Source organism: Chanos chanos, chromosome 15 (assembly GCF_902362185.1).
Source record: "Chanos chanos chromosome 15, fChaCha1.1, whole genome shotgun sequence".
NCBI classification, from domain to species: Eukaryota; Metazoa; Chordata; class Actinopteri; order Gonorynchiformes; family Chanidae; genus Chanos; species Chanos chanos.
Genome location: NC_044509.1, coordinates 15,382,341 through 15,396,898, shown reverse-complemented (window position 1 = coordinate 15,396,898; position 14,558 = coordinate 15,382,341). Strand labels below are relative to the sequence as shown.

At 40.8% G+C, this 14,558-nt stretch overlaps 2 protein-coding genes across 2 annotated transcripts; both read right to left on the bottom strand.

The window, feature by feature from the left end:
- Positions 1–2,075: 2,075 nt before the first annotated feature.
- Positions 2,076–3,068, bottom strand: LOC115828312 (olfactory receptor 6F1-like). Its single transcript, XM_030792272.1, has one exon. The coding sequence runs from the start codon at positions 3,066–3,068 to the stop codon at positions 2,076–2,078; it is 993 nt and encodes a 330-aa protein (XP_030648132.1).
- A 4,649-nt stretch (positions 3,069–7,717) lies between these two features.
- On the bottom strand, positions 7,718–10,782 carry LOC115828311 (olfactory receptor 52B2-like; the record flags this gene model as incomplete). The annotated part of the gene is made up of 2 exons (XM_030792271.1): positions 9,822–10,782; positions 7,718–7,752 (listed from the first exon to the last, which is right to left on the bottom strand). Coding segments are annotated over exons 1-2 (996 nt in total), but the record flags the coding sequence as incomplete, so codon positions are not given.
- Between the last annotated feature and the right edge of the window lie 3,776 nt (positions 10,783–14,558).

Sequence of the window (14,558 nt, the reverse complement as noted above, 5' to 3'; positions counted from 1 at the left end):
CGATGGTCTGCTTAACTTGACCGGATAATGATCACACTGATGATTCCAGTTGTTGTGTTTTTATTCAAGAAGAGATACCGTCTGCACAAATTAACACAGAACGAAAAAAATGTTTGACATGCAGCTCTCACGCACACACACAGGACATCAGCAACCTCTCCTCAGTTCAACAACCGCAGACTGAGAGCGACACAGTTATGACAACTACTAACAGCAGTGTCTTAAAGAGGCAGTACAGGTGCTACAACTCAGTGCTGAAGTTAAACACATTACATAAACACATTATTTACAAACATAAAATAGGACAATAGCAATCATGTCAGGATTTGGTGAAGTTTCATACAATAATAAAAAAAACAAATGTGCACTTTTTAACCTGGTTATACAAACGACAACAAGCAAACAAACAAATAAATAAATAATTTATTGGTCAAATAAAAATTCACTATAAATCATAATTTGGCATGGGTATGAATAATTTTGGGCTTAACTGTAAGTGTAATAACATTATGATCAAGTTATTCAGAATCAATACAAGTGTAACCCATTTGAAATATAGGGCAACTAGTACCCAGTATGTCATGTAGAGGTGTAGTGGCATGCTGCTCCTGAGGGGAGCGTATAATGCACATCTGAAATGGTAGAGAACACTATGTGCAGTCATTATTTCTGCTGGAGGTCTCTTCTTGTAAATGTGCTGTGAACCAACGTAATGATTTCGGTACGAAACGCCACACAATAGTCCTAAATTTTGGACTGTTTCCATATATCAACGCTAATAAGCTGTCTTTTATCAGAATCCCAGCTGTGAGCGTGAGAAAGGCAGTTCTGTGGAGTAATAACTCTCATGGGTTTTTGAACTACCAGATAGAATCTGGAGGATTCCATGATCGTGAGGCCAGCCCAGCGAGACTGTGGACGGTCGTGGAAGCGGTGTGGCCTGCCATAGGATCTGTTCCCAGGAGATGTCTGACTAGCTCGATGCGTTCATCCGGACACCAGATAAGAGACCATACACACTATTTCCTCTACCCAGGCAGAAATAGTCAGAATAGTAGTACGTCCAATACACACACAAGGACAAGGACTTGAACCCTTTGGATCTCAAACTCCTATATTTAAAGGAGCAGTCATCGAGGGTTGCAACTCAAAAGAGACTTTATTTGTTCTCCCATTTTCATTTGGCATTGGAAAGAGCTCTGTTTTTTTCCCCATTTCTTTATATACAAGGTTCAGCGCTCTGTGTGCACTGTGTATGTTATGTGTTGTGGTAAAGCAATATAAATGGCAGGGGTTCAACTCAACATCAACTCTCCCCGTGAGTTAGTCAAGGCATACCACTCCCTGAACCTAGGTAGATGTTAGTGTCTTCACTACTACAACTGGTTAGGACTAGAGGCGCTACACAAGTTTTACATATTGAAATGTTATCTGCATTCTTATGTTTAGTCTAGTACAATCTTTCTTCGGTATGGAATTTCATTGAATTTCATCAAATTCAGTTCCGTTTACCATAATTCCAGTTCCAGTATCTCCTGTGATATCAATTCAATTTACATGACTTAAATGATTACCGTGATTAATCGTGATGATAATATAAATATAGAATGGAGTATGTCAGTCTCAGCTGAGCCCTATATTGTACTAAAACATGCTATAGTGAGGTAAAAAAAAACATCACATTGTATATTTTGTTTATTTTCGAAGTTTCACTTAAGTATGGTACACAATACTGCTAAATGACAGTTTCAAATGGGAGAAAAGGGAGAAGAATATTACGATTTTAGGTGAAGCACCTCAAACATGCAGAAGAGCATGGACTAAGCAAAAATGGAGAAAAAAAATTCAAATGTAGAAACTAAATATTTTAAGTCACATCTCCTCATTAACTCTATTTTACCCATTACGTTTTTGTAAATCCAAGTCAGAGAAGTCCTCGTTTTATGTTATTAATTTTGCTTTTGAATGATATAAAACCCTAAATGTTTTCTCTCAGCAGCAAGCCTTGAAAGGGCCATGCCCCTACCTAAAGGCTTCCCTCCATTGCATTACAAAGTAGCTTGCATTACAGGATTTTATTTTGCTCTGGAATTCTTCATATTTTTGTCTACTGTTTTATTTACCATGGCTCTTTTGTAGAGTCCTCTAATAGACTGCCTGACCTCCTCTGTCTTAACTGTGTATATAATAGGATTCAGCATGGATGGTATTGTTTGTGTGAGAGAGTAATTGATTATCCTGACATTAGGGTCTAGTCTTGACACCACAGCTGCTATGTTTATGAATAAAACTGGCAGGTAGAGTATGGCCACTAATATCAAATGGGATGTACAGGTTTTCATGGCTTTGATACGCCCAGTTCCCTGTGCAATTCTCAGTAATGCAAAAGCTATGCAAGCATATGAAATACCTATTAACATCAATGGAATGCAAATGATTACAGCAAAACAGACATAGGCCATGATGATATTCAAGGAGTTATCATTACAGGCCAGTGCATAAATTGGCCCATGGTCACAAAAATAGCTGTTAACAACAGTAGATCGACAAAAAGAGAGTCTGGTAATCAGTGCTACAGTGGAAGCAATTAGAACTGTTGAAAACATCCAGATACATCCAGTGATCAAAGCCATAGTTGTTTTAGTGACAATTGCATGGTATCTGAGAGGAAAACAAATTGCAACCACTCTGTCATAAGCCAAAGCAAGCAGAGTGAGAGACTGCAGAGTCATGAAAAAGAAAACAAAAAACATGTTGGCCAAGCAAGCTTCATATGATATGTACTGGTGTTCAAACAAAAATGTGTCCACAAGCCTCGGAATCAGAGCAGTACTTCCGCCCAAGTCAGTCACAGCCAAGTTAAACACGGCAATGTACTTCGCTGTGTGAAGAGTACGGGCCAGGCTTATAGTACACATTATAAAGGAGTTCCCAAGGACCGTTGTGGTGTAGACAAGGCAGAGAAATATATAATAATACTTTGCATGTGGGACATTGGAAAATCCATTAATATAAAATGTGGATGGACGTACAAATGTTGTGTTCACAGAGACTGGCTGTATGGGCATCTTGAAATGTCTCCTTTTTTCACGTACAAGGAAAAATGTCTGAAAAAAAAGAATACAGTTGCATGAATGATTGAATATTTCAACTGAAATAATCTTTCAGGGATGAAAAGTAGTAAAAACATAGTTACTAAAGTCATGCTTACCTTTCTTATAAAACCATGAGGCTTCAGTGGTATACCTCATTAAATGCTTTTACCTTTATGATTAAATATTAGCTTGAACAAAAAAAATATTTTACAAATTTTACAAATATTTCCTAATGAGGAGTAGCTGCAATACAAGACCAATTCAAGACACAAGTGAAGATGAATGGAAATGGCAGCATGTTGATCTACAAGCAGGGATCACACATTCTGCATAAGCATATATATCCTTCTATAATGGCTATAATCCAGTGTAGAGGCAGGCGTCTCTATGTCCAGGGAATGATCCTGTTCCCAGAAGAATGCAATGGGTGTTTTCAAAATCACATGTTCATGTTCTCTACTTTTATGTACTCAGATTCTCAGGTGTTCTCTTGAGTCTGTGGCACAAGTAAGGAGCGGAATGCCCTGGTTACTGTTTATTACAAAGTTAAAGTATGAAGAAAACATATTGTAGCAAGGAGGGAAAGACACATTTAGCAAAATATACTAAGGAACACAAGATTAAAAGCACACAGTACAAAGAATTGTTGAAAGTTTCAAAGCAAAAAATGCTCACCATTCCACAATCCCCACACATCTCTTGGAGCCTCAGACTGAAAACCAACTGACCTACATAAGTTGAAAATATGTTTTTCTAATTTTCAAAACATTCTACTCACTTTGACACACAGTTTACATTACTGTGTGACACCCAAACACCACAAAGTTCAGAGTAAGGTCAGTTGTGCCATGGAGTGTGCAGGTGCTGTGGGTATCTTTATAAGTCTTGACAAATCTCGACATATCAGCTTCAAAATTATTGCACCTTAAATTTGGAAATGTAATCATTTATTAAAACGTCAACAGTTGTGGTAGGAAAAAAATATTAAATTTACTATTGTTGGGCATTGGCATGTTTTGCTGTTAAAATAATAAAAAGGCACAACGTTTCTTTTTGGTAGTAGTATTCTTTACTGAAGTTGAAATGATGATACAGGCGAAGCAGGAGCGAAGAGGAGGCTCTCCTGCACACTATGCACATGATTTTACCCAGACTGAGTCATGATGTTACTGACCAAAGAAAACGATTTCTTGCACCCAGATATACCCAGGCCACACGAGGCCTTTGGCCTTGCGTCTCTCGGATAAGAAATACCTTTTACCTACATCTGAGAGAAAAAGCAAGTGCTTTCTGGTGTTTCTGCTGAGCAGTCAGAATTATGACACCAATAAATGAACATAAATGACCAGGTGAAAATGACCATCTGTGTAGGGGTTGAGGTAAAGGTTTTGTAAGAAAGATGGTTTTGTAAGTGTGTACAAAGACAAACAGTTATGCATGCTTCTGTGAGTTACTTGTGAGTCTCTTCAGACCTTATGTCCGTAAAAAAAATTCTGCTAGGCCCCACACTACCTTAATTTAATTACCATGGAGAACACGTATACACTTATAAAAGTAATCAATACATGTACAGTATATACTAAAGGGAAAGCTATGTGGCTATTCACTAAAGAAGGGGAAGAGCAGGGTTGTAGAAGCATTCAAATACAATAATTGAGTTAAAACTAAGACACAGACATGAAAAATTGACTGGTGCAAGTCACCCATGAAAAAAATAACTTGAGTCATATTCTTGAAGTATCAGGCATTTAATATACTCACATTTTCAAAAGTACAAAATAAAAATAAGCATCAAACAAGTAATAAATGATGTCCATCATTCATTTATTTATTCTTCTAGCAAAACAAAGCCCAATGCTAGGAGAATGAAGCCATAGGGCTCTTCTATTAGGAGTTTTACTACTTACTCTGAGTTAAGTAAATCAGCGTTTTCACTAAACCTGCTTTCTGGAATACCCCCCAGGAGGTTGGATTTATTGATATATTGTTACATAAACAGAAATTTAAAAAATGATCTATGAGGTCACATTAGGACTGGTCCTGTCATCATTGGACACGATCTGCTGGAGTGCTGATCATCCACACAGTTGTCGGCTGTTTACACATTTAAAGCTTGGACATGAAGGACAATGTGGAAGTAGCAGGACTCATGGCTATGAAACCTGACCTGATCATGTGACATGCTAAACTCAAGTTGATTGAGTGGAGTGTTGTTTGTCAGTGAGAATGACCCTCCCTAAGCAGTATTAGGTTGCTGTGGTGAATTTCCAATGTTTCATCATGTTTCCAAACTCTTTTTTTTTGTTCATTTAATGGTTTCCACTGATTGTAATTCCAAAATTAAAATTATAAATTATTTCAGATTTGAAGTGTTGCTTGTTGTTCCACCTTTGTCTCCGACTCCCTCTGATTCAGTCTGTCATTGCTGGGCTTCACCAGCTTATTTACCACAGGCTCATTCAGCTCACTGACTGATTATCATTCAGACTCCACGGGGGTAATCCAGAAATTGGGTTTAGTGAAAACTCAGAGTTAGTTAACTCAGAATAAGTAGGAAACCTTCTAATAGAAGAGCCCTATGGCCTCATTCTCCTAGCAAAACAAAGCCATAGGGCTCTTCTATTAGGAGGTTTACTACTTACTCTGAGTTAGCCACACTGCGTGAAAAGAGGTGTATTCGGCCTGGAATACTCCTGTATATTCCCGGATACTCCACAGATTATCAGCTGTATCCAGCAGTTTGCAGCTCTGTTACGCGGCATGGAATACTCCTGAATATGTACCGTGTTTTGGGGTCTGCCTAGAGCCCTTAGTTGCCATGGTGAATAATCCCTTGGGGGTGCTTGGAAGGGAACATTTGCACTTCACACCTTGGGCCACCAGGTATCCTGCAATTGGTCAAAAGTCTTTCTTTGGATTGGTGGAGCAATGTCTTGCCCCTCCCCTAAAACCCTTCCCCATTGGTCCATTGTGGGTCCCCAGACATGAATTCATATGGTTTATATAATAATAATTATTAATATTATTATTATTGGTGGTGGTGTTGTTTTATGTTCATAGGTAGATTGTATAGATAGTCTGGCAAACACAAATTTTATTATAAATAAAGCAAATACAGTATAATATAAGGCATATAAATTGACAATTTTATATATATATATATATATATCAGTGTACAATATATAACAGAATAGAATACATTAGAACAGAATATACTGTAATATCATAGTATATAATACAAATGCTTTTTGGGAGCATAAATGAAACTCTAAATGTTGAGCATTCCCAGTAACAACCCAGCTTCCGTGGTCTCTATTCTGTAGCACCCCACACAGTGCAGACAACTCTGTGCTAGGCGGGAGGACCCACGCTGGCCTTCCATCCAAGATGGCGGCGTCCCCTTCAGAAATGATATCTACTGATGCGGTCCTCCATATGGCAGCCTCTTCCTCAGTTTAAAGAACACTAGCTCTGGCCTTGAGCAGATGCAAAACACAGTGAAAACAGAAATTAGATCACTGAAAATAGCAAATGGAGAAAAAGTCTAAGAACTACTAGGGAAATGATGTTTTGACTTACTCTTCTCCTCCTTTGCCTCGTTCGAGTGGCGATCCTGCCCCCCTCTTTGTTCTCTGGTTTCACCCGGTAACTCTTTCGAATAGTCTCAATCGGTCTTTCAGGATGCTAGAGAGAAAAAAAACGGAGAAGAAAGGAAGACTGATTAAAAGTTCGTTGAGTATTCCAAGCACTGCTATGAAACAATCGCGACGATATAGTCTACCAACAAAACACGCTGTCCTACCTTGTCTGTCGATCATATCTGTGCGTGTTGTTTTCAGCATTATGCATTCTCCGCACAGCTTCCTGTAGAAGCAAAATTAATACAAGAGTTAAATTCAACCACATTAAGGGATAAAGCAGATAAAGAAATGTGAACGTATCAGAATGCGCGGCAGTCAAAGACGAAAGCCAGAAGGCTACAGAAATAAACTTACCGAAACAGAGTTATTCCCCGCTCGTCTTCTTTTCTCGGGCAGACTCCTCTTGCGCCTCTTTGATGGGACTCCATCCTGTCCAACCGCCGAATAACATTCTCCATGAACGTTTACTGCTGTTCAGACATCTTCTTAAAAATGCATTTAACGGGGACACCAGTTGTTTGTTTTCGTTCGGACTCGGCGTTGGAAAAATTGGATATTCACGGCGCACGAGTAGCCTCTCCACTCCGCTGTCCGTTCGAAAACTTAAGTGTTCTTTTGCAAGCCATCTTCAAAATGCACACTATCGACAGAATACGGAGTACAACTTCTGTAATCCTTCAGTGACTCGCTTCTCCTTACCTTACTACAGGTAACCCCTTCCCCAAAGCAAATTTCGCGCTGCAGTTGCACACAATGCTATTGGTTACTGTCACCCTACGCCATGCACGCACAGAAAACTGATTGGACAGGACTCAACCTCAGATTCTAAGTGGGTGGTTTGAAAACGGGGCGCGTCCTCGTACTGAGGAGAAACATTCCGAACAAACAAGCGAGAATCAACAACAAAAACTCCTATGCCCTGTAAACTTTTTTTTTTTTTTTCCTGTATCCTTTGTCCCGCATCCCTCATACTGAGATAATGTCCCGCATTTTCGCTGGTCGTTTGGTTTTTAACTGTCAGAAATAAAAAAATATATGGATCCATTATTTTACCCGCCTGCACATGAGCATAGTTTCTAATCTATTTAATAGCGCTATGTCAAAAGCAGTAAAAATGCAACATAGGCGAGTTTTTTTAAAAGCCTTGCTTTCACCAAATGGCTGAGAGGAGAGCGTTGAGGGCGGTCATCAAGAATCTGTGGCGGCCGTCAATCAAACTGTGCAGCTGTGGGGCCGACGAATTTCTTTGCTAAGTCACAAAAACCAAACTTAGTAAAACTTTACAGATATGAAGATAAACGCTGTCAGCCGACGTCATGGTCAAAAAGAAAGGAAAAAGTACTTCTATCCCTTCTGACCATGCTACCCATCCAATAGAGATTTTGGCTTGATATAAAGATTTGCATTGAAATTGTTTTATTTTATGTAATATTTTATTTTGAGCCTTATTTATTCTTATAGTTGGATTTGGTCAGGGGTTTAACTTGAAAGACTTGAGCTGTATGATGCCTGCTGCTTTGCTTAAGTACAGTTGCCTTTGATGGGCCTGTAATGGCCAATGCATGTTGGATGTCTATCAATACAAGTGTATATAAGTGTTTCTTATTCAGTTAGACTGACATTATATCTAAGTTTTACATCATCTCTCAGCATGTCCCACATTGTCCCACTCAAACTTACTACTTGTCCCCCATTTGGTCTGTTTGAATCTGGTCACCCTGTACCTTTGACCCCAAGTAAAGGACAGTTGCATAACCATCAAATATGTAATTAATGAACCTCTCATTTAGACTTTTTTTAAATTATGTTTTCAGTGTGTTTTTGTATGCTCCATTTGAAGTGTCCATTGTAATTTAGCTGCACGACAGAGCAATGACATTAAAGGCTACATGGGCCTACCACTGCTATATTATACACCATGCAACACCTAAGAAGTTTGTGTGGTTATCAAAATATCGGCTAAATATTACATATAGGCTAACTGATAGAAAGTTACAGTGAGGAAGGGGGGCAGGCTTCCATACCCAGTCCCACCTAGACCACTGACTGTTATTAGCATTTGAAAGGCCAAGCCATCAGCTAACGACTGTGGTCACGCGGATGCCTGAAAACTGCCATCTAACAGCTGTATTCGGACATTTGCGGGAGTTTTCAGGTCTGCATGACAAAGTTCTGCGGGCATCCGAATACCTCCGGGAAACAGCAGGTTTAGCGGAAGTTTACTTTGTCCGGATATTTCCAAATACACCACTTTTCACGCAGTGCCAACTCTAAGTTTTCACTAAACCCGCTCTCTGGAACACCCCCCCCCCAGTACATATACTCCTTTGTTGCTTTGTTCTTTGTGAAGTCTCTCATTCCCACTGAGTGTACCAAGCTGTGTTATCCTCTTCTAGTATTATTGCTGTTCCTGTCTTTTAACCCTACCTCGTTAATCATTGATGATTTCCTGTTCTGCCTATGATAGTCTGTTACTCGTGCACTGAATTCTGTCTGTTTTGTGATTTGAGTTGAGATTAGTTCCAAAATTAAAATTTATGTCAGATTTGAAAACTTGTGTCACTGTAAATTCAAATTCCAAAAACTGGAATTAGAATGCATCAGTTTTCATTTGAATTGCCCTAAAGCCTTATCTAAATTTAATCTAAATTGTCAAAGTGCCTAAAATTATTCAAGCTGAACAACAAGAAAGGAAACTATTCTCTTGTTACAAGCAAACAGGTTGGTGTTGCTGGAGTGATAAGAGTACATTTTTATTTAAAATGTAGGTAAAGTCACACGATGACACTCAATACACAAATCACATTCCTTTCTCACAATTCCATCTATAATTGATTTGCACTCAAGATTGGGACTGAAATTCATTTAAGTTGTAAAATTCCAGACCAGCAGTATTTGAGTATGGCTCATTTAACTTGGCTGAGCAAATTATATGCTCAATATGGTTTTATTCCATAGCTTAAAACAAGTCCTTAAGGTTTAAAATCTCTCTGTTTCCTTCGCAAGCACTCACTGCTTGAATATCACATTGTAATGTATCACATTACAGGATTTTATTTATCTGCGGTGCTCTTCATATTTTTATCTACTGTTTTATTTACCATGGCTCTTTTGTAGAGTCCTCTAATAGACTGCCTGACCTCCTCTGTCTTAACTGTGTATATAATAGGATTCAGCATGGATGGTATTGTTTGTGTGAGAGAGTAATTGATTATCCTGACATTAGGGTCTAGTCTTGACATGACAGCTGCTATGTTTATGAATAAAAGTGGCAGGTAGAACATGGCTACTAATATCAAATGGGATGTACAGGTTTTCATGGCTTTGATATGCCCAGTTCCTTGTGCAATTCTCAGTAATGCCAAAGCTATGCAAGCATATGAAATACCTATTAACATCAATGGAATGCAAAGGATTGTGACCATACCGACATAGGCCATGATGATATTCAAGGAGTTATCATTACAGGCCAGTGCACAAATTGGCCCATGGTCACAAAAATAGCTGTTAACAACAGTAGATCGACAAAAAGAGAGTCTGGTAATCAGTTCTACAACAGAAGCAACTAGAGCTGTTGTAAACACCCACATACATCCAATGATCAAAGCCATCGCTGTTTTAGTGACAATTGCATGGTATCTGAGAGGAAAACAAATTGCAACCACTCTATCATAAGCCAAAGCAAGCAGAGTGAGAGACTGCAGAGTCATGAAAAAGAAAACAAAAAACATGTTGGCCAAACAAGCCTCATAAGATATGTACTGGTGTTCAAACAAAAATGTGTCCACAAGCCTCGGAATCAGAGCAGTACTTCCACCCAAGTCAGTCACAGCCAAGTTAAACACGGCAATGTACTTCGCTGTGTGAAGGCTGCGTGCTAAGCATACAGTACACATTATAAAGGAGTTCCCAAGGACCGTTGTGGTGTAGACAAGGCAGAGAAATATATAATAATACTTTGCATGTGGGACGTTAGAAAATCCATTAATATAAAATGTGGATGGACGCACAAATGTTGTGTTCCCAGAGACTGGCTGTATGGGCATCTTGAAATGTCTTCTTTTTTTCACGTACAAGGAAAAATGTTGGAAAAAAAAGAATACAATTGCATGAATGATTGAATATTTCAACTGAAATAATCTTTCAGGCACGAAAAGTAGTAAAAACATAGTTACTAAAGTCATGCTTACCTTTCTCATAAAACCATGAGGCTTCAGTGCTATACCTCATTAAATGCTTTTACTTTTATGATTAAATATTAGCTTGAACAAAAAAAAAGATTTTACAAATTTTACAAATATTTCCTAATGAGGAGTAGCTGCAATACAAGACCAATTCAAGACACAAGTGAAGATGAATGGAAATGGCAGCATGTTGATCTACAAGCAGGGATCACACATTCTGCATAAGCATATATATCCTTCTATAATGGCTATAATCCAGTGTAGAGGCAGGTGTCTCTATGTCCAGGAAATGACCCTGTTCCCAGAAGAATGCAATGGGTGTTTTCAAAATCACATGTTCATGTTCTCTACTTTTGTGTACTCAGATTCTCAGGTGTTCTCTTGAGTCTGTGGCACAAGTAAGGAGCGGAATGCCCTGGTTACTGTTTATTACAAAGTTAAAGTATGAAGAAAACATATTGTAGCAAGGAGGGAAAGACACATTTAGCAAAATATACTAAGGAACACAAGATTAAAAGCACACAGTACAAAGAATTGTTGAAAGTTTCAAAGCAAAAAATGCTCACCATTCCACAATCCCCACACATCTCTTGGAGCTTCAGACTGAAAACCAACTGACCTACATAAGTTGAAAATATGTTTTTCTAATTTTCAAAACATTCTACTCACTTTGACACACAGTTTACATTACTGTGTGACACCCAAACACCACAAAGTTCAGAGTAAGGTCAGTTGTGCCATGGAGTGTGCAGGTGCTGTGGGTATCTTTATAAGTCTTGACAAATCTCGACATATCAGCTTCAAAATTATTGCACCTTAAATTTGGAAATGTAATCATTTATTAAAACGTCAACAGTTGTGGTAGGAAAAAAATATTAAATTTACTATTGTTGGGCATTGGCATGTTTTGCTGTTAAAATAATAAAAAGGCACAACGTTTCTTTTTGGTAGTAGTATTCTTTACTGAAGTTGAAATGATGATACAGGCGAAGCAGGAGCGAAGAGGAGGCTCTCCTGCACACTATGCACATGATGTTACCCAGACTGAGTCATGATGTTACTGACCAAAGAAAACGATTTCTTGCACCCAGATATACCCAGGCCACACGAGGCCTTTGGCCTTGCGTCTCTCGGATAAGAAATACCTTTTACCTACATCTGAGAGAAAAAGCAAGTGCTTTCTGGTGTTTCTGCTGAGCCCTCAGAATTATGACACCAATAAATGAACATAAATGACCAGGTGAAATGACCATCTGTGTAGGGGTTAAGGTAAAGGTTTTGTAAGAAAGATGGTTTTGTAAGTGTGTACAAAGACAAACAGTTATGCATGCTTCTGTGAGTTACTTGTGAGTCTCTTCAGACCTTATGCCCATAAAAAAAAAATTCTGCTAGGCCCCACACTACCTTAATTTAATTACCATGGAGAACACGTATACACTTATAAAAGTAATCAATACATGTACAGTATATACTAAAGGGAAAGCTATGTGGCTATTTCACTAAAGAAGGGGAAGAGCAGGGTTGTAGAAGCATTCAGATACAATACTTGAGTTAAAACTAAGATACAAACATGAAGGAATGACTAGTGCAAGTCACCCATGAAAAAAATAGCTTGAGTGATATTCTTGAAGTATCAGGCATTTAATATACTCACATTTTCAAAAGTACAAAATAAAAATAAGCATAAAACAAGTAATAAATTATGTCCATCATTCATTTATTTATTCTTCTAGCAAAACAAAGCCCAACGCTAGGAGAATGAAGCCATAGTGCTCTTCTATTAGGAGTTTTACTACTTACTCTGAGTTAACTAAGTCAGCGTTTTCACTAAACCTGCTCTCTGGAATACCCCCCAGGAGGTTGGATTTATTGATATATTGTTACATAAACAGAAATCGCAAAAAGCGATTCTGAAAGCCCTTATGATCAGCACCCACATAGATACAGGCACCTCGCCCGGAATAGGGAGATAGGGGCCCCCTCCTGGAGCCAGGCCTGGGAGGGGAGCTTGTAGACGAGTGCCTGGTGGCTGGACCTGCCTCGGGGTCCAGCCAGGCTCAGCCCGAATGAGAAACGTGGGGCTGCCCTCTCGTGGGCCCACCACCTGTGAGGGGAGAAATAGGGGCCGGGTGCGATGCCACACAGGTGGCAGGATGGGGCGAGGGCCTCAGCAGACTGGACTTACAGTACAGAAACTGGCTTTTGGTACGTGGAATGTCACCTCTCTGGGGGGGAAGGAGCCGGAACTTGTTGCTGGAGGTGGAGCGATACCAACTAGATATAGTTGGGCTCACCTCTACGCACAGCCTTGGCTCTGGAACCAAACTCCTGGATGGGGGCTGGACTCTGTCCTTCTCTGGAGTTGCCTGGGGTGAGAGGCGACGGGCAGGTGTGGGGTTACTTGTTAGCCCCCGACTGAGCGCCGCTGTGTTGGAGTTTGTCCCGGTGAACGAAAGGGTCGCCTCACTGCGCCTTCAGGTTGCAGGGGGGAAATCTCTGACTGTCGTGACGGCGTACGCGCTGAACGGCAGCTCAGAGTACCCAGCCTTCCTAGATACACTGGAAAGTGTCCTAGTGAAGACACCATCTGGGGACTCTGTAGTTCTACTGGGAGACTTCAATGCTCATGTTGGCAATGATGGACAGACTTGGAGGGGAGTGATTGGGAGGAACGGCCTACCCGATCTGAACCCAAGTGGTGCTTTGTTGTTGGACTTCTGTGCGAGTCATGGATTGTCCATAACGAACACCATGTTCGAGCATAAGGCGGCTCATAAATGTACCTGGTACCAGAGCTCCTTAGGCCAACGGTTGATGATCGACTTTGTAGTCGTCTCATCAGACCTGCGGCCGTATGTGCTGGACACTCGGGTGAAGAGAGGGGCAGAGCTGTCAACTGATCACCACCTGGTGGTGAGTCGGATCAGATGGCGGGGGAGGCTGCCGGACAGACCTGGTAAACCCAAGCGCATAGTGAGGGTGAACTGAGAACGGCTGACTGAGGACCCTGTACGGAAGATCTTCAACTCACACCTCCGGAGGAGTTTCTCCCTAATCCCGAGGGAGACTGGGGACCTGGAGTCCGAATGGACCCTGTTTAGAGCCTCCATTGTTGAAGCGGCAGCTTTGAGCTGTGGCCAGACGGTCGTCGGTGCCTGTCGTGGCGGCAACCCAAGGACCCGGTGGTGGACGCCACCGGTGAGGGAAGCCGTCAGGCTGAAGAAGGAGGCCTTCCGGGCTTGGCTAGCACGGGGGACTCCGGAATTGGCTGAGAGGTACCGGCATGCCAAAAGGGCTGCAGCGACAGCTGTCATGGAAGCAAAAACTCGGGTATGGGAGGAGTTTGGGGAGGCCATGGAAATGGACTTTCGGTTGGCCTCAAAGAGGTTCTGGCAAACCGTCAGGCGACTTAGGAGGGGCAGGCAGGGCCTCGTCCAGGCTGTTCTCAGCAGGGATGGGGAGGTCCTGACCTCAGCTGAGGATGTGGTCGGACGGTGGAAGGAATACTTTGAGGAGCTCCTAAACCCGACTGACACGCCCTCCACAGAGGAGATTCAGGAGGGTCGTCACCCATCTCTCTGGTAGAGGTCACTGAGGCAGTTAGAAAACTCCGCAGTGGCAAGGCGCCAGGAGTGGAT